The sequence below is a fragment of the Lagopus muta genome, chromosome 6 (genome assembly GCF_023343835.1).
Source record: "Lagopus muta isolate bLagMut1 chromosome 6, bLagMut1 primary, whole genome shotgun sequence".
NCBI lineage: Eukaryota > Metazoa > Chordata > Aves > Galliformes > Phasianidae > Lagopus > Lagopus muta.
Genome location: NC_064438.1, coordinates 3,623,162 through 3,644,137, shown reverse-complemented (window position 1 = coordinate 3,644,137; position 20,976 = coordinate 3,623,162). Strand labels below are relative to the sequence as shown.

General features: G+C 36.0%; 1 protein-coding gene across 2 annotated transcripts in view; it reads left to right on the top strand.

Moving 5' to 3' along the window:
- Positions 1 to 20,976, top strand: part of LOC125695164 (growth arrest-specific protein 2-like) — a 260,093-nt gene that overhangs the window by 33,527 nt on the left and 205,590 nt on the right. The window contains exons 4-8 of one of the 2 annotated variants that reach the window (XM_048949317.1): positions 1,982 to 2,123; positions 11,531 to 11,594; positions 13,234 to 13,272; positions 16,382 to 16,526; positions 20,355 to 20,462. In XM_048949317.1, the coding sequence (XP_048805274.1) occupies positions 1,982 to 2,123; positions 11,531 to 11,594; positions 13,234 to 13,272; positions 16,382 to 16,526; positions 20,355 to 20,462 (498 nt within the window). The remainder of the gene's footprint in view (positions 1 to 1,981; positions 2,124 to 11,530; positions 11,595 to 13,233; positions 13,273 to 16,381; positions 16,527 to 20,354; positions 20,463 to 20,976) is intronic. The other variant, XR_007377836.1, reaches the window with a different exon arrangement.

Sequence of the window (20,976 nt, the reverse complement as noted above, 5' to 3'; positions counted from 1 at the left end):
GCTATGATTTCACCCATATTATCCCTCTGAACTGTTCCTGAGCTTCAGAGTGGTTTTTGCCTTGGAGAAGACACTCTAGTTTTCTGCAAAGCAGAGCATCGAGTAACTGTCAGTGCACTGTGGAAAATCCAGCAATGAAAAATGAGGGGTGAGCTGGGAGGCAGTGATATTTGACAACGCGAGTATATTTTTGAAGGAAGACTAGATGTGGCTTCATCTTCTTTCTATGCTCTCTTGAAGTAGCTAATACACAAGTCTGCAAGTACCAGGAACACTGGAACTAGCTTTTATCATTTTGTTCCTTTCCCACTGCTGTTAATCTCTTATATGGTCATCCAGGATTTGGGTTTTAAATTGGATATAGTCATTCAAAAAATTCCGAAGCACGTGGATTCCTCAGGTATAGTCTGTTTGGTATCTGTACATTGACTTGTTTACTCAGTTGGTTCTGTGTTCACATACTGCAACACAAAGATGCTGTGGTCCATGTGTAGGTGTTGTAGTAAAAGAGTTTCATTGTTTGATATTACGTTGCTTTTTTAAATAATCACATAAAACTGATCAGTTTATCTGTTAATATGCCATGGAAAAGAATTAATATCTCCGTACATTTTGAAACAAAAATATTATTATTGCAAAGCAAGGTAATAAATGTAAAATGCTACAGTTGGAATCAGAATTATCAGGAGGTGGGAGTTGCATAGCAGTCTGAGCAACAGACCTAAACATTTGTAGGGCATGTGTATATCTTTAAGGCAACTTAATCTCACTTTTAAGGCAATTTCTCACATCATTATAATTATTAAAACAACAACAACAAAAACGTTGTGTGTATGTATCCTCCAATTATGCTGCTGTTGTTGTACCTCCAACATAATTTCTCAACCCTAAGTCTTTAAGTACTGATGTGGGTAAAATTACCAGGAGCCTACTCCTGTGCTCCTCTTCCTTCCCTGCATTTCCAGGAGTTATTCTGTAACTTTAAACACCAAAATTTGGATGTAGATCCAGGAACTATTACACACACATCTTCAGTTTCCTACCTTCTTTGCTCACTTGTCATTGAGTAACAACTGACTCCAAAACAGAAGGAGCTTTTTCATAAATCAGCATAATAGAAAAGCAGCACGTGAAAATCAGCATGGAGCTGAATTCCTCTATGATTTAAGATGTCTGAAGTTACATAGTAATAATATATCACTCGTTCTTCTGAAATGAGAGATGGCGATTTTTCATTTTTGGAGAAGTCTTAAATGAGTACTAGATGCTGAATTATTCTTGGCATCTCGGTGTCTCAATAAAGTACCAAAGCAAGCAACAAGTTTGCTGTGATGGTTACTGTTGTTCAGAAATTATGTGTTATGGTGATAGCTTAGATATCAGAGGAGCTGCTATGTAGCTAACTGGTACTCTGAGAGACTCTCTCTTAGACCTTGATCTTGTAGCAATTAGGCTACATTTCTGTGTTGTGTAGAGGGGGCTTGTGTATAGTGTTGGGAGCTGGTACCATTTCTTTCATATGTAGAGTCTTTTGTCCTTGAGATTGAAAATCTCATACCATTACCAAGCTAGAGGAAGATTGACAAAACTCTTCTGATGTGGGAGATCTCAAGCTAGATCTCAAATTTGCCTTAGTTTTAGGAACATTCAGAAAATCATCCTGAAATCATTCTTTATAACGTTAAGCTCTTGTTTTAGTTTTTTAATTCAGTGAACTGGACAAAACATTAAATACCAAAGTTGTAGTTGCTAATATTCTTTATTTAAGAAAAAATAAAAGAATTGCTAATACCCATTCAGTTCTAAACTGTGCATCACGTGTCCAGTCACAACATTTTTGAAACATCTCTGTGTTTGACAGCTTTATGCCACTAAGTTCACTTCTCATTATTTCTTTAGAATTCTTAAAAGAAGGAAATTTGTTGGTGGCAGGTACTAATTAACTTCTGTGGTGGTTTTTTATTTTTTTATTTTTTTCCAGACCTTGCCAGTACGGAAAATTCCATGCAAAGCCAATGCACCTTCGGGGTCTTTTTTTGCACGAGACAACACAGCAAATTTCTTATCCTGGTGCAGAGATGTAGGAGTGGATGATACCTGCCTGTTTGAATCGGAAGGTTTGGGTATGTATTTATTTATGTAGTAGTTAGTAAAGAGCTTGTTGCTTGTATTTTGAAAGAGAGAATGGCTCTTCTAATAGATTCTGACTCCAAATCTGACCAAATGAAGTATCTATCAAGTTAAAATACATTTAATTCAGTTGTAAGAGGGCCTTAAGTAAAACAAAAATCTTTCAATGTTTTCTTGCATACAAATACTTTTTCACACTACACGCCCACTTTTCCAATCATGGGATGTTATTCCTTTGTTCAGTGAATGCAGAAGTCTTTTCCTATTTTAGGAGAATAGGATACATGTACGTTCTCAGTTCTTGCTACAGATATTTAGCTGCTAGAGCAAATTCTTGGTGTGTTGCTCAGCGGGCAAGAAAATAGGATTTTGTTCTCTGTCCTTCTTTCCTTCAGCTGACCTTCTTCCCAGCTGATTCCGGCATGCAGCTCAGGACAGAAGCTAGAAGTTAGCTAACACTAGTGCTTCAGGGAGCTCCATAAAAATAATTGAATTGTTTAGGAAATAATTCTTGCAACAATATGTGTTCTTCATTAATTTAACTTTTCCCTGTTCAAAGGAAAAATTAGGACTCTTCAGGGTTTAGATAGATTAAGAAATGAACAGAATCAAATGTGTGTTTATTATCTAAACTCAAACAGAATTGTAAGTAGCTGCAATCATTAAAAAAACAAAAAACAAAAACACTCACTTTCTACAGATGTTAAATGAACGCGTTTTGCTTTATCAAGAAAATTATTTGCTTTGTTTCTCAAAAGGCCTTTGCACAACTGAGTTACTTCTTTGTACTGCAATTGATCTGTTCTCCTTCTTTTACAATCTTTGTCTTCTAGCATGACTGCTTCTGAGACTTCTACATTTGTCTATTCTTTTGTCACGCAAGTGGCTTGGATTTCTTAAATTTTATTTTATGAGGAGGAAACGCATGTGAGAGAAGGAATTGGTATGAAAAAAAGACAAAATACTAGGCGTATATGTAATGCCTCTGTGTTGTTAATTAAGTCCCCAAGATGAAATTTTTCTTGCCCATGGTAAATCACATGGAAGACAAACAATCATACTTTAAAAGTTTTGAAATGATGGAGAAGTTGAATGCTACCTAGTGTTACAAACTCCAGAAGAAAGGAAACACACTTCCAGTGGCTTAAAATCTGTAAAACCGCCTCTAGTTAATCTAACACCTAGACAAGTTTAGACTTGGTATTTGTGTTGCGAACTCAGCTGTTTGACATGGTTACAATAACAGGCTAACAGTGCAGTTGAGAGGGTGTTTACAATTTCTTGTGCATTGTAAGGAAATCAGATCTTATTTAGAAATGAAATCAGCATAGCTTAAATAATGTAATTCCTTGCCTACGTTAATTCTACGCATACTTTTACACGTAGTCAGAGCTTTGCTAGCGACAGGATAACACTGAATGCAAACACACCTGGAAAGCTGGTGCTAAAGATTACTTCCGCTTTCAGAAAAGCGGAAAGAAATGTGCCCAAATACACAGTGCGCAAACCAGATGTAGCTCTAACAGGTTGGCTTGATTACTGACTGGTTTTTCTCAATGATTTAAACAAGTTCTTTTGCTGCTCTGTCTTACTGGACATGGAAAGTGCATGTTGAAAAGATTTACCGTGCTGTAAATGGAATTAGAACTTGATAATGGCTTGACCTATTTTTCTTACATTGACAGGGTGGTAGTGATCATGCTGTTTCCAAACAAGATAAAAATAGGAGCTAGTATTCTCCCTCTGTTGGAGGTAAAATGTGGAAAAAGTTAATTTGAGTAATATTTTTGTTACTACATTAGAAATAATGATGAATTGTAACAGTTACTAATTGAAAGGTTTTATGTTCTGCTTTCTCTCACAAATCACTTTTCTCCTGCAGAAGAAATAAAAATTCAGCATAGGTAAGTTCTATAAAAGGTTCAGTTCAAAATGATGAGGAACATATGCAAATGGCATGAAAGAGTTCACACTGCCTCATGAATGTCTGCTGTACGTTTTTTGATTGATAGCTCGAAAACTGTGGTTATGAAGATCAAGTTTTTTCTCCCCTCTATAGCTAATAGAAGTATTGATGCTTAAAACCCATGTGATAAAGCAGGTAGTTTTGAGAAACCTTTGTTAATATTTGTACTTGATTTGATTTTTATCCTCCCTTTTTATTCTATTTTACCAGCCTTATGGAATGTAAATACTTCATTTATCTGCCTGTAGTGATATTTTCTTCATGTCAGTGTATCACATGAAACTTTTAGCCTTTTCCCAGCAAATTTCCACTCGTAATTTTAGAATAAAATTGAATATTGACTGCACCGAAACATTTGAATAATGGTTTTTATGGCATTAAATATTTTTTAAAGTATTCCAAGTCTATTCAGAAATCAGTAAAATTTGACATGTACTAGCTAAGAAAATATTAATTACTTCTAATTCCCTAAAAACGTTCTCATACTGGTGTTATCTGAAGTCTCTGACATCGTGTTAGAAACTATGTGAAACCACATGTGCATGCATCCAGCACTCCCACAGTTTTAGCACTTACGTTGAAGTCCTATAAAGGTTTTCCTTCATATGGAATGGAATATTGTGAAACAAATGTTATGCAGCCCATAACTGATAAAAGCTTGTGGGCAAGAGCTGTTGATAGGAATTTTGACCGTTCCTTGAGTCTGTCTTCTTGAAAATGGTAATGTTCTAGGGCTAATCCATGTAGTAAGGTGAGTAAACTTGCTTGTGTCACTGTGTCCTTGTTCATTGTTTGTAGATTAACTTAGTAATTAAGCTTGAGCACAGGTTGCAATGCTTTGTTGGATATAAGTTACACAGTTGAAGTCAAAAAAGAAAACAAAGTCAGCTTTTCAAAAAAATCAATAGAAAGAAAGCGCAGTGTTTGTTCTTTTGGTAGGTACGAATATACCTTCAAAGGAACTGATGGGATTACTTTGAAAACCTTTGCAAGAGATTAGTAAAATATTAAAAGCATTGTAAGTGTTTTAACCTAGATTTCACTTCAACTATCACGAGAAAATGTTTGGATTTGTTTGTTCAGATTAAAATAAATTTATAGGAGCCTGGCTTTTGTGGTGGTGTGTTAATTTAATGCATGGGTATCTGTGGTAGGGAGTGATGACATACTTCAGTACTTCTTCCTGAGTTTCCATTGAAATTGTGGCTTTGAATTTCAAAATCTTTGTGATAGATTTCTAATATTAATAATAATATGAAAAATCACTTGATATTTATCAGGAAAATAAATTACTTTTTAAATTGAGGCCTAAAATGTAACCTGCTTCTATGATGCAGGTATCTCTGTATGTAGAGATATCTTGAGTATTGCAAGATAGAGGGAGACTCTTACTGCTTCCTGTACTCACTGACTAATTTCAAGTGTTTTTTTTTTTTTTATAATCATTATTTTTATAGTTAGTGTATTTAAAGAAGGGATTAGCTTTGTTAGTGCAAAAAACTATTATCTGAAGTAAAACTTCTAGCATCTGGTTAAATCTTGAAATGCAGTCTTTGAATGGGATTTTCAGTAATACCAGAGATGAAAATTTATGCCAAAACTGGGACATGAAACTCCTTGTTGACTAAGAAATGTAATACCTGCTGTAACTCCCCTGTTTCATATAATGTATATTTGGTAAGTTCCCCCTCCGTAGGTTTTAGGGCAGCAGATCCACACAGCTATGATAATACAATTTATGAAAGCATTCTTGATGGGCATACTTGTAATTATGGTGCTCAAGCCTGAAGAGTGTAATAACTGAAGGAAACTATTCTTGACCAAATAGTGAGAATGGTAAGGCTTTTCTATGATTGCCTCAGTTAACTGAATTTAAAGCTGAAGTTATGAACTCATCTTTGGTAACAGTGTTGTTGGATGATTGTAGGACTCGGAACCAGTGAATGTTCTGCGTCTCTTCTATGATGAAGAGTCTACTCGGCAAGAAAAGGGTTTGCCTCTGATTGTGCCAGCATGCTAATGTGTGTCATTCATTTTGAAAGTTGTTGGATATTGTAGTAATGTTTTGTACTCATATTTTGTTACTGTGTGTGTGTACGTAATGTGTGATGTGGGCTTTTTTTGATGCAATTTCTTGATTATTATATATTATTATAGTTCAACTGATAGGTTCCTTGAATGAAAGTGCGTAGTGCTTTAGTGGAAATAGTGAGCTTAAATGCAGGCACTTCTGACTTCTAGTCTAATGTTGCTTGTTTGACTTGGGAAAAAAAAAGAAACAACAAAACTGCACATAATAGTCAAAAGTGGATTGATTAAACGTACTATGTCTATTGGCAAATAGCTTGCTTTTTTGTATTATTATTTTGTGTTATTACTCTAATTTTTCTGTTGACTGTGCTTTCAGTGACACAGTGTTAAATATCATACCGTTGCATCAAAATAAGGCTTTGTCCCATCTTTCACAGCATTACTAAACAACTCATATTATTTTTTAATAAATCGTGCTTTGAGGACTATAAAAGCATCCCGGACATTGTTATTACCATTGAATTAGCATCCTAATTCAAGTAAGTTATTAGTATTTAGATGATCTCTAGAGACAAAGCCTGTACTATCCGTAGAGTTACTGTTTGAAACTTTGCTTTGAGGATTCTGTGGCCAATAGTGCTGAAATAGAGAGTGGGGAGAATGCAACTCCTTGATTTAAGTATGTCTTATTATAACTGCTTTTGATGCAGAAGAAAGGATACGTTTAAGATCACTTGAAAAGGTAAAGGTTGTCAAAGGAAAAAATAAGACCACAGGGGAAAAAAAACACCAAGACTACTGAAGGATCTTTAAGGAAGAAAATAAGAAAGTATTCGAGGAGAAAGTGAAAGACAATGGGAAGGATCAACCTTCTTAAAAGCCCTCCCTAGACACATATGAATTATGGTAATTGAAAGTGTATCATGATAAATATTAAAACTCTATCTCGTCACGTCCAGTAAACTTGAAAATGCTTCAGAAGCAGAAATCATATTTGTTTTTATTCAAGTTTCTGGGATGAAAAAGTATGATTTTTTTTTTTTTTAAAGCCTATTACATGCCAAGGTTTGAAAGTTGTCAAGCAGATGTAAGAAGCTTCTTTCTGTGTCTCAAATGTACATTCTGTTGTTTTTTAATTAGAAAACAGATAAAAATCACACGAAATTTCTTATTTAAACCAAGAGTTTTCAGAACGTGCTCAACAGTGACATGCTGTTTCTGTACAGCCCCAGGTGAGACAATCACTCTTTCTCTGCACTCTTAACTTTTCCTGGAGCAGTGCAAGATGCAGAAATGCAAGGAGCAAGAAATAGGGAAAAAATGAAGTTGAAGGAAAGAGAACAAGGGAAGAGCGATCAGGAGAGGAGAGCCTGTGAAAAGAGAAATGGGCAGCGGCAAGATGGGAGGCAGTGTGAAGAAAGAAGACAGAGCCAGAGAGAAGCAGGGGTAAACGTCTGCTAGGAGCTGAAAAGAAAGTATTGCTGAAAAAGTTTCTGGAAGTAGCTGGGAAAGACACAGGCAATGAGAACAACAGATAAGTATTTGAAAAAATTAAACGGAAAGCAAAAGAGCCTGTAACTGGTGAAGTGTCCAACATATTTTTTGTAGATATGTGGAGGTTTCAAGATAATGTATACATTTACTTTCTTCAAGCAAATGGTGAGATTCCCTGGCAGAATAGCTGTTTTCATTCTTGTTCCTTTTCTTTTTTTGCTGTAGATCTGCACAGCATGCTTTCCATTCACAACGGCTATTTGCTTACAGTCATCTAATCAGATGAATTATCCTACATGAGGACTGGCAGGTGGTTCTCCAGAAATATTTTCTTACATATGTAGCAGATTTAGGGGAAAAAAAAAAAAAAAAAATTGGGGAATGGAATAAAAAGATATAATAATGGGAAGTGAAGTATTTCAGCTATTATTGAGGCTGGCTCTGCTATGTTCATTGGATTTTTCAGCTTTTGTGTCTATCAACTTTTCCTTTGTAGGTTATTTTTCCCTAGAAGGGCAGTTTTATCTTCAGGTGGATCTTAGCATAGCGGTGTCTGGATGTGGCAGAGTTCCCACAGTGGAGAAATTTCTTAGTGATACATTATTTCCTTCTCTCTCGTTGCAAAAATTGAAAGGTGTTTGAAGAATGATATAAGATGCTGAAGGATAACATCATGATATTGTTCCTAAATGGCACTGGAGAAATGACTGACTCAATCACGTGGCTCCCATTTGCAGCAGGAGGATCTATATCAGACTTTGTAATGGCATCAGTAGTTGCGTTGGCATAAAAATGCTTCATTAGGAAATGCGAGAGTACCATGGAGATCAGGCAGTGTGTATCTTTAAGTAGCACCTGTGCTAATTTTTGTATCTAAAGCCTATACTTTAATTCTATGGAAATAATAATACTTAGCTCATAAGAGTGTTAGAGAGATCTTCCTTTTTCTTAAATACAGCATACATGAGCACTATCACGGAAATGAACATGCTATAAACTTAAACTGATGTGCAGTGGTTTGTTTATATGGTTATACACAGATGAAGACGATTTCTAAAAACCGTTTTTGGCTGTCAGCACTTACCGTGTCTAACTGCCCATGGATTGCTACAATCTCAAAAAAAAAAAAAAGGTGTTGCTTCACAGAGGGATGTTTGCCATGTAGTATATCTGGAATTGAATAACTGGTGTTGTTAAAAAGTTGAGATAGTACAAATGCAGATGGAAGCAATTAAGAAAATGGGAACTGCATCTACCATAGGATAGAACAGAATCTCACAGTCAAAGGTGTTGCTTCAGCCTGACCTTGTCACCAGTCACTTCAGAATGAATTGACTGTTGGCCTCAAATGCTGCTAGTTATTTTGTATGTGTGCCATTACGTGTTAATAGAACTGTGTATGTGTATGGTTACCAGTGAAGAGCAGTACAATTTGTTTAAGACTTGAGATGTAAGTTATGAGGACTCTACAGATCTTATTTTTATTTCAAATACTGTGGAATGGCTCTAGACACAAAGTATGTGTACTCAAGATGAGTACTTGGAAATCAAGACGCTTAGAAGTTCGTCTTGTTCTAATAGGCAGTGGTCTTATTTGTTTGCTCAGAGTTACCACAGATGTTGGAACCCAGATAGGTTTAGAAATGCAGCATTGTGTCCCTGTGACTTGTGCTCTGTTCTCCAGAATACAATGGTATGATGGTAGCCTGTCATACGGCTGGGTTTTTGGAAAATAGCAGAAACTTCGTTTGGGGAATCCAAATTATTTCCAGTGGGTGTTGCAATATACAAAGTAATATTTGTTTTTCTCTCAAGTACCCAACTACGTATGCTGGTATAGTCCTCAAGAATGCTAACGTTTTTCCTTGTTAGAAGTGCTGTCGCTCTGTTCTTACTACGTGGTCAGACGTTTGTTTTTATGCTTGATTATTGCCTGCACAGATTTCCATCCTCAAACAATGATTTCACTGTTTCCTTTTTTTTTTTTTTTTTTTTTTTTTTTTCCCCTTCAGTGTGAAATGCATGAACTGTGTCTAGACTAAATTGATTTGCTTAGGAACTTGGGATTTTGATTGGGTACAAGAGTTTTAAGCATCAACATAAAAATGTTACCTTTCTTTTTCAAATCTTCCTCCATTTCAGTCTGTGAATCCTTTTGGAAGTAGTATCACTCAAGGCTCTCTTTTCTTCCTCCCTCCAAAAGTTATTCAGCTGTGTACACATGTGAACTGCAGTTCAGAACTGTTGAACTCCCCTTGGCTGTTCCAGAAGTGGTTTATTCCACTGGCAGTTTCAGGGATGTCTTGCTTCTTCAAATCAGGTTTTATTTCAGGGTGATCCTAACTGTTTTGGCACTTTTTTTAGAATGAAAGTATATGTTTCTAGAGTCATGAATATAGCACTTCAAAAAATACTGACTGTTAGGGAAGATTAAATATTTGATAAAATTACTGAACCGTGGCAAGGGAAAATATCGAGAATAGCTAAACGTCCAAGTCTGCATCTTTTATATTCTTCATTACAGATGGCTGAAGGATGAAAAATAGTTTTCCTAGTGTACTGCCATTCTAGTTTTCATACTCTGTAGTTTTACTTCAGGGAACATATTTAAGTGAAATCAGAGGGGAAGAAAGCCTACATCTTGAATTGCTACACTAGTGAAAGACTTAAGGGTGAGTATCCAGTTCACTCAACTTAACACAGATTTATTCAAGTCAGTGGAGTGAGAAATTAAAGTTGCAAAAGTCTGCATGTGTAGGCATCGGTTATTTAGAGGTACTTAACTTCAGATATCATTTGGGTTTCATACATACGGTATAGGACAAAACAGTGACTTCCAGAGTTTTAACTAGACATGGGACTACCTTTTTCATTTTTTTCTTCATTTCAGTCAGGTGAGTTGTTAGAAAACCAAAATGGTTACATAGTAGATGCTTTAACCTCAATGAAAGAAAACCAATTTTGTTGCTAGATTTTTGTTTTCATGATCTGTGTAATGTATAAGTCTTTGAGTTATTACAGAAATTTCTACAACCTGAACTTTATTCAAAACACGAGGGTTATTCTGCAATAGGTATTTCCAAAGGGATGACGATTATATACTCCTATTTTTTATTTTATTATTTTATATTATTTTTATTATTCCTTAATTTGTCTCTCTTTTTGGGATTTGGAGAAGCTGATTATATACAGTCAAAGGCCATTCTTCATATGCTGATCTGGTTTTTTGATTAAATATTTTAGTAGACTTTTCTGCAAAGCACTAACTATCTGAATTTTAAATACACGATAGATAAATAGAATTTTATTGGACTATGGTGATATTTCAGAGTATGAAGTTTATGCTGAATTACAGCTGCATCAGCAGCTTTGAAACTGCAGATGATGTGAAAAATCCAGGCTTAAAAACTTGCATGTGTGTGTCAGAAAGTTTTTTTTGTGTGATTGGGTTTCCTTATGATGAGCTGAATTCCTTAAGTACCCTCATTTCATATTTGCTAATAATAGGAGATAATACTTCTGATATAAGTAGGCTAAGAAAAACGGTGATTTAAAGGACATAAATTCTCTTAGTTTGTAAAAGGTGAGGATGGGGGCATCATCTAATTATTACTTTATTTTTGATTACTTGTTATATATTGTTAAACTGATTGCAGGGTACCAAATAATTTTTCAGTGATATTTTTCAAAATGAAGCATCATTAAATAGGAACATCCTAAATCATCACTTGATCTCATTCCTTGATCCTATATTTTTAATTTCAGTCACGTTCCAGTGCTAGCCCAAGAAAAGCAACTTTTATGCGCATCAAGTGTTTTAGATGTTGATGATTCAGTTGTGTTCATTATAAATGTCTTTAAAATAGCTTTCATTTATAAGTGTTTTCCATCTTCATTTTGCTTTTCCAGTTCTTCACAAGCAGCCAAGAGAAGTGTGCCTTTGTTTACTGGAACTTGGACGGATTGCAGCAAGGTAGGTGGAAATATTTAAAGAATGAAGAAATATTTGCATTCTTGACAGCTCTGCTTATTGAGAGACTACCTAAATCAGTACATGTCTAGCTTTTATGCTCATTAGATTCAAGAAGAATGCTTGTCTTGATATCACTCAAGAATATCTTTTGGGCAGTTGGTAACGAAGATAATGAAATATCTCTACCTTCACCTTAGTGAGGGTATTTATTGTTTGTCCTTATGCTAGGAGAGGAAGGAGTTGAAAATTATTTTCCAAATAAAGCTTTGATCTGTTTGTCCTTTTAATGGCCACGTTCTCTATAAACAACTGTGATTTAATTAGCTTTGCTGATAACATCAGTCTTCAGCTGTCCTAAATCTGACCTAAGCAACACTCACTCTTATCTCATTTATTTCGATAAACATAGCTCTGACTCTCACCAACAGAATCAAGACAAGAATTGAAAAACAGTCTGTGTTCCATCTCTGTCAGATGTCCCTCGCCAGGCAGGACCCTTGTTATGTTCTAGAATTAACTTTTGCTGTCAAAACGCCTCTGGCTTTTGATAAACTATCAAAGTGATGGGAATGAGAATATGATTTTGTTGTTGTTGTTTTTGCTGATATGCTGGTGCTGTGCCTAAGACTTGCTACAAAATATATGACCAGTTGTCCTGCTGCTCACTTTTAAATGTACACTGAGCTTATGTGAAACTGTGCCCATTAAAGTGAATTGTCATGTTTTTCTAGTATTTGTTAGTTTCTGTAAAATTCCTTGTGCGTACAGTCAGTGTGGGGGTAGGCACCACTTCCTTCTATATGGACTAGTCTTTTCATCTATGTATTTATGTTTTATGAATGTTCACTTGGGAAGCTACTCAGCTAAATTTATCTGCAAGAAAATGTCTTGTCACTGGAAATTTGCATATCAATAGTGTTGATAAGAATAAGAACAAATTTCCAGTTCTCAGGGGTTTTCTATTCTTTCAAAAAAGGTGAACTCCAACATGTTGAAAACTACAGATAATTTTTAAAAACTTAACTTGACATGAACAAGGGCCTACTGTTCTCTTTGTGCTTGATGAAAGTCAGTTTTGACAAATTCAACTTTACTTGATCAAACATTGGTCTCCCAAGATCCCCAGCTTGGAGATAGACTGTTCAGCTCTGAACGATGCTATTCCAATGGTGTAAATCAGAAATGCCTGCTCTCGACTGTTTATTTGATATTATCTAGCTTAAGTCCTCAGGGAATTAATGTCGATTTTTATGTCATGCTGGATTCTGTTGAACTTGGTTGAGTTAGGTTAATCTCATTCTGAAATGGGAACTGAATTCTGAACAGATGTACAAATGAATTAAGATTCAGCATTTCCCTTCAGATTTATCTGTTGTCTCAAGCTTCCATTTCTCACATACTACCTTCTTCAGGTGTGAAAATAAATCTTGAACCATATAATGTTTTTATTTATTAAGCATATCTATTCCAAAGTCTTTATATATTTTGTATGTATGTAATATAAATATAAATGATATATATTTTTGTACTGTATTCACTTATTTATAGCTTGAGATCAAATAACATATGTCCATATACTTGTTCCTCTTCTAATATCTCTTCTTTGAAAACACACAAAACATATTTATAATCTCTTAAGTTTCTCCTGCACACAAGAACTGCTGGAGGGAAATATCAGGTTAGTATAACAGAAAAGTAAATATTTGATGTCAGTTTTGCTTGAGCTGTGGTGAACTATAACTATTGTGGGAAAGGAAAAGATTTTCTTCCTCAAAGTGCACGAAAGAACATGTTAAACTGACGCTGCTGTTGTGCTGCTTTAAATAGGGGAGAGGTCCTTTTATGCTTGCTTTATAAAGCAAATTGTTTGTTAACAGCCTGCTGAGATCTGCTTTTTGTAAGATTTGATAGAGTATGATCATAGAATGGCTTGGGTTGGAAGGGACCTCAAGGATCATCAAGTTCCAACCCCCTGCCACAGGCAGGGCCACCAACCTCCAGGTCTGGTACTATACCAGGCTGCCTAGGGTCCCATCCAACCTGGAGAGTTGCCACTGAGGTCTTTGAAAAAGCGCCTCAATATATTTCTGAAAGATTAGAAGACTAAAAGAATGAGTAACTTTTGATTTTTCTCTTCTTTTTCTCTTCAGGGAGTGGAAAGATACGTACCTCATTAGGAGCCAGTTCTTAGCACGCTTTGCTGGCATGATTACTCTTTTTCTTCAAAGTCTATAGTTCCCATAAACCAATGTAGTTCGCTGATCTTATTGAAAACAGTGTTGGGTCTGAAGCAGCAGTGAAAGAAATGGGGGGGTCATTGTGAGACAGAGATGGAATTTAGCTCTGCTCAACATGAACTCATTCAACAGGTGCTTTGTGGATAAGAGATGCCAGGTGCTAATTTACCTATGTGTTACTAACACTTTTAGCATCACCCTTTGTTTGTGTCCCGTGAGACAAATTACAGAGATGATCTGGATCACTGGGTTGTCAGTGGGAATCTGCGCTATCAGCTTAGTTCAAAGAGTGGCATTGCAAAGCCCTGCTGGTTTACAGTGGCATTTATCAGGGATTTATATCACTTAATATCACTTAGTTTTTTCATTAATGGTCTAGACAATATGACAGAAGACAGCCTCAGCATATTCATAGGTGGACAGGATACTGGGGGACAAATCTCTGGTAAAGTTGCCCAGAGGTATCTTGACAAGTGGAGAAAAAAAAACAATAACAAAACAGGCTGACAAAAAAAAACTTGAGGAGTCTAAAATAATCAAAAAAGGTGTACCTGAGGTAGAATGCCTGTGCTGGTTAGGGACAGTCTGTCTGAGCAGCAGCACTGCAGTTGGGCCTGGGGATCCACCAGAGGTTGGACAAAGGCAGCATTCAAAAACTGCAGCAAGAGAAACTCTGACTATAAATGCAACAGAAAGAATGAAGTTATGTAGCACTTCAGGGAGCTAAACAACTACCACAGGTCTCTTGAAATTACTATTGAGCCATTTCAAGGTTTCTGGTATTGTATTCAATTTTTCCTTGGTAAAATAAGAGAGGGGAAGTGGTGCTCTAAGTCAGTTGGAGATCACATTACAGCCTGATGCTGCTTCACTTGTAGTTATGAGAAAGCAGGCTAGAAACAAGTAGAAAAGGAAATTCTCAGCATGCCTTCCAGAACAGAATTTGCACCTCTACTGCATGACGGTCTCCTCTCTGAAAAGATGTTTTTGCAATTCTGGCTGCCTAGCAGATTGATCCGTTCAATATTCACCTAGGTTGGTTGCATGTGGGGGGGGAGGAACTGTTTATTTGTCTTTCAAGTTGTCATCGGAGAAATCTGGAGCACTGTAAGCACAGGGAAATTTAAAATCCTGTCACAATGATGAAATTTGGAGATTATGAAAAGCAGCAGAAGTAATGAAGCAATATTGCTTGGGAGAGTGGAGGAGTTTTATTTGATGAGTAAGGCTGCATGCAGGTGTAGGCCTGGAGCCCAGTGGGAATTTAATGATTTACAGCCTGTCGGCATCTGCAGACAGACAGGAAGTAAATGAATTGCATGTAAGTACTTGCTTCAGTGCTGGCTGACTTTTCGTTAGGCAGACTGCACTAGTTACAGGCCAATATAAGCACAGATTTGGTTCTTAATTTTTTTTATATTAATTTACTAGGCAGCGGTGTGACTAAATTAAAACTTATCATAAAAATAAAGGGCTGTGCATTTATACCTTTTCCTTCCATGCTTTGATGTTACTGTGGTATTTGGATTAATTTTCAATGATGAGCTTGTTATTGCTCAGTATTTTAGTGTCCAGATCTTTACCTAGGTAAGTCAGCATACTTCTGCATCTGGCCTACTATGGAAGAAAATGTGGTTTCATTTATACAGTTTGTTATGAGAAGTCCAAATGGCATTATGGCTTCTCCAAGACAAAGCCCTTCTCTGAAAAAAGCAATCTTTCAGTTATTCTGGTTTTGGGTTCAATGCTGGCAAAGAAAAAAGCAGAGGGGAATTATCAGTATTTAGGAAAATTATGGGCTTTTGGACTCCGGACATCTGTTTGAGCTCTGCTGCTTGCTCTGAGATGTTGAATTAATCGTTTGCCATAAAGCTTTCGAAAGCAGATATTGTTTTAAAGAACCTTAGTCTCCAAGAGCTGTGCTTGAGGTTCTCCATGCCAAAGTTGCATGTGTTTGTTTTTGTTGGAGCTGCAAGTATTTTTGCCACTGTAAGCAAAGGTCTGAAGATTGGCCGTGAAAAATAGGTTTAAAAAAGCTCCAGTCACTTGTGAAAAATACTGGCTCTGTGTCAATATATTGGTCTGTCAATCTGGTGCAATACTTGTGTCCTGGACCATTTTTAATCCCTTTTCAGTCGGAGCTGTGTAAAAACACATACGCAAAAAGGGGAAAAAAAAAGAAAAAAAAACCAAACCTGTAGAAGAATAACAATGTAAAATGCAAAATGCTATTATGGAGAACTTTAAGTCTTTTAGATTACAGCACTTTCAGGCCTAGTGTACTTCATAAGTTAGTAATTTACAGACCTATATTATCAGACAAACAATATTTACTATAAGCTTAAGTAACAGCTACCATTTCATGTAATTGCATTAATTTGTAATTATAGCTTCAAAGGGTGATATATTTGGTACTTGTTTACTAATGCACATAGCAATATATTATTGCACAGTTGTATGATATAAACAATTGAAATTCTCTGCCTCATTTTGTTTTAAGATATTGAATACTTTAAAAGGACTGTTCATTTGTTTGCATGTTTCCAAAAGGTTTGGGGTGGAGCCTCCTGGATTAATAAAGCTGGAAAAAGAGATCGAACAAGAGGAAACGCTTTCAGCCCCCCTTCCATCTCCCTCACCATCACCAACAAAGTCTCCTGGGAAAAAGAGCACAGGGAAGCTGTTGGATGATGCTGTAAGGAAAGCTTCCTAGCTGATCTATTCTATGCACTTGCAAAATGTACAGCGGCTTCAGATCTCACTGTATTTTAGAGATCTGCAGACTGATAGCACTAATTTGCTTTTAACCACAGTTACTTATGCCTGAGGCTCGGAAAAAATGTAGCACTGTGTAGGAGATCTGCAGTTTAGCCTAGCTTGGTGTTAAAGGCCAAGTTCCCTTCTTATTACTGTGTTGTCTTTTTCTGTTGACTACTTATTCATCGACTCCCACTTGGTGTTTTGTCTGAGAAAGGACTGAGTCAGGACTATGAGATTTGGCCCCTACAGCCTTGTGCAGATGGTTAACACTTAAAAACTAGGCTGAGATAACTTCTATACTGCTCTTCTACATGTTCCTCAGATAGTAAAAAATAAAAGAGGGTTTTTTCCTCATTGTCAGGAAGAATCTTGCTATGAATTTCACCAAACTCAATGCATTATACAGTAGCGTTCATATCTCTGTTGCAAGCTTCAGAGAGGTTTATTTGAAACTACTGGAATCGCATGAAAAGGACACATTCTGAGACCACGAAAAGGTTAAATCTGAATTGTACAAATATATTCTATAAAAAGAAGCAGTTACTATAGCAACTGCTATATTACAAGGTAGATGTGCCACCTGGGAGTTACAAAGCACTTCTTGAAAAATCCATGTGCCGCTTTTTTTTCTTTTTTCTTTTTTTTTTGGTTTTTTTTTTTGCTAGAAAAAGCAGATGGGATATAATGTTCGTTCATTTTATTACTTCATACTATTTCATGCAAATAATTACATTTAGATTGGTTTTGCATTTTGTATTTCTTCCTCAGCTTTTCAAAAGCACTTGCTTGTGTTTCAACAGAATTGAGAAACAACAATTATGTGCAGAAGGATAGTGGTGACTGTATCTTGGAGTAACAGGAAAAGTATGAAGGTTGTCTCCAACCACCTCCTTTAATTTAGAAAGCAGTAGGGATAGAAACCTAATGAAATTCCTCCAGCTAGATTCCTGACCCTCGCTGCCCCAGACACTCACACCATAAAATAGTAGCAGTGCTCATATAGTCCAGACACAAAGTAAAATAGGATATAATTCTTCACTCTGCTTCCTTATTTGATTTCCAGATTCCAGTCAATAATACTTCTGTGTCCCTTGGGATAGTAAGGTAATGGGAGCCTTAATAGCAGGATCAGCAGTGAAGGTCTCATTATCCTCTGCTTTACACCAACATAAATCTGTTAGCTTTCATTCCCAATGTCTAATATAGCTTTTTTGCTTTTGCTTACGCAGTTCAAAACAACCTTGAACCTCTCTTTGTCTACTTTTGTCTTTTTACTTGTTTAGATGAACACTGGTAGATGTAGTTACAAAGACATATTTCACACTATCCATTTTTAGTTTTGAATTATCCATTGTGCCTCCAGAGGTGATAACTGCTGTAGGTTATTACATCAGAAATCCTTGATCATCAGTCAGCATTCAGAGAGCTACTGTGAAATGGACTAGGCTTGTGTTTAGGGGACTTGCTTCCACATTGCAAGAGGTGCAGGAATGTACTTTTTCACCCTCAGCGATTTACACTGGATTTAAGTCATAGACCATTGGCTTCACTGATGTGGCACGTTTTGTAGCTGACCATCCAAATAGTTCAATAACAATTCCCATTTCTTCATTAGAAACAATTGAATAATTGTTCTTCAATTTGAAGACAACTCACTTAAACACTTACTGTATGTCAAATACATGTAGAGTCCAATTGCTAAGTGTAATTTGAAAATGAAGTATTTTTCACAAAAAATATAGCGCCCCCTAATGCCCCTCACAACCAAAGAGTTAACAATTCTAACCTTAACAAGGTTTCCAAGTAATTATGTTATTCAGATAACAAATTGAACAACTTCAGGCATAATCAGCCTTCAAATTGTGTTACCAGAACTAGTGTCAAAAGAGTTTTTTTTCCCCATTCTAGTACAGAAAGAAGTGTTTTGATTAACTCTTAATGTCTTTCTACTTTGTTTAGCATATTATAACCTTCTAAATTTTTTATTTCAGAAGTCTTTTTTTATTCATTTATTCAGGTTAATCACCTTATCTCAGAGTGTTGTATCTTTACCATTTTGTTAGTTTTCCTACAACAATTTAAAATGGTGCATTTTTTAGCTAATATAAAACATTATTTCATAGTCCTCAGATCACTTTTACAGGGCCTTGATTTACAAACTAGATTTCAAAAGGTCTTTGTAATGCTATTTGAGATGGATAAAATCTCTAGTAGGTTCCTCCAGCATTTTGCATAGTTTGACACTGATGCACTAAGTCAGATTCCATTGAAGAAAACTGCAGTGCACTTGTCATAGCTGTTCTTGCACGCAATTTGAACATCAAATGAGAGTTTTCCACCTAGATCTATTTTGGCATTGATGGCTGTGCTACTTTCAGATAATTATCAAAATTTCACTAAGAATTAATGACTTTGATATCTTGCAAGGCTATGTTTTCATGAGAGGTTGAAGTCAAGTTAGTGCAGCTGACAACAAATAGAAAAGTATGGAGTCACATCTGGCACAGATAAAACATAGCACTCTTGGGGCTGCTTTAATTCTTGATTGCATTAATGCTCTATGGTGGGGATTATCAAAGGGTAGTTAGCAATACTGGTGCACCTTGGTGCAGATTTGTGACTATGTCATAATTTTCCATGTCCATCTTTTCTAAGGTGCAAGTGCACTACCTGCAAGTGCCACGTGAAAGTATTGGGTAGGGCCTTTTATCAGTAAGCCAAGATCACATGCTTCATTTTTCATGTTAGCTGTACTAGTACCTTCACAAGTCAACTGATTTACTGTGAAATACTGAGCATGTATCTACAGAAGTTTGCTGAACTCATATTGTGTGGATGAAGAGCTACGAGATGTGGGTTAGTAGCTTGTGGTAGCAATGGTGGTGGGAGGACGCTTGGACTGGATGATCTTGTAGGTCCTTTCCAACCTTGTGATTCTATGATATTCAAAATGTTTTGTAGATTTCAGTTAAACATAGCAAATTCTATATAAAAAAGTTTAACTGTGATACTTGTCTCTATTTCTACCTCTTCGCAGCTGTAAAATCCTTTTTTGTCATTGGAAGAACCACGGTCTGGGATTACAGGAAAGAGTTTAAAACACTAATTCTCACTGTATTTAATATATCTAGTTTTTAAGGAATTGAACGTGTGTGCATATGTAACAACTTTTTTTTTTTTTTAGTTGATTTCACATGGTTTATATTTCAAGTCAAATGTATGGCTGATTCTTGAATCAGGTTAAATTTGGTGCAGCTCCTGAACAGTGTGCCTGGGCAATGTTATGTGCCTGTTAGTTTAGTATGTTTCCTACAGTGATCCTAAGGCAAGTATAAGCAACCCTTTTTAGTTTCTGAATGCCTTTTCATCTTCCAATTCCCATTATAATGCTATTACAACGGATTTCATACCTGTGCAAGAAGGGCCAAATCCTCAGTTCTCACTCAGTTGTTTTTTTCATTCATAACTCGCGCAGAATTCTCTAGAAGTTCAATAGAATTTTGGCTCTAGTGAAAAGTTTGCTATTTTCTTTTCATAGAGATGATATGCAAAATAATAGTTATCAAAAATAATTAAAGCTATTAAATAATTATAACCGATAACACTGTTGAACTATTAAAAATGTTGAGATTGAAAAGGTAATTAAAAAAAACAAAACAGCATTGAAGACTTAAATTAATGCTATTGTGTTATGATAAACGTGCTCTTGAATGTTTTTCTACAATATTTTACTTAGCTTTGCCAACTTTGCTTTCTCCTCCAGGTTAAACACATTTCTGAAGATCCACCTTGTAAATGCCCTAATAAATTCTGTGTGGAGCGCCTTTCACAAGGAAGGTACAGAGTTGGAGAGAAGATTCTCTTTATTAGGGTAAAGGTTTTATTTTTTTTATCTGCTAACTCCCTCCTTGGAATTATTTTTCTTTTTAACCAGCACTGACTCATTTGTCTGATACTGTCAAAGAATAAAGAAACTCTGTTAGGTTAACTGACTCATGGATTTATTAGCATCTGGTAGATCCTTCTAATTCTAGGTCATGGAATTTGTTCTGTCTTTGCTCAGTGGCAACTGAGGAGCAAATGGCCACAAATGGAGACTGACTTCTAGCTTTGTTTGAAAGAACATCAGCTGCATCAGCCTTTTTCCCATTTTGCGTTGACTGATACTATTTGATGGGTCAGGAAAGAGATCAAAGGCACAGTGCTCGTTGCACTGTCAAGTTGTGACTAAGACGTGGTTAAGTAGGGGGAGCAAAACATTAATGTCATATTACTTAATTGATTAACACATATTTCTAAACTTAGTGTTGTATTTCATACTTGATATGAATTATATTAACTCCTGTATCACATAGGTAATCTTTAATGTAAATATTTCCTAGCAC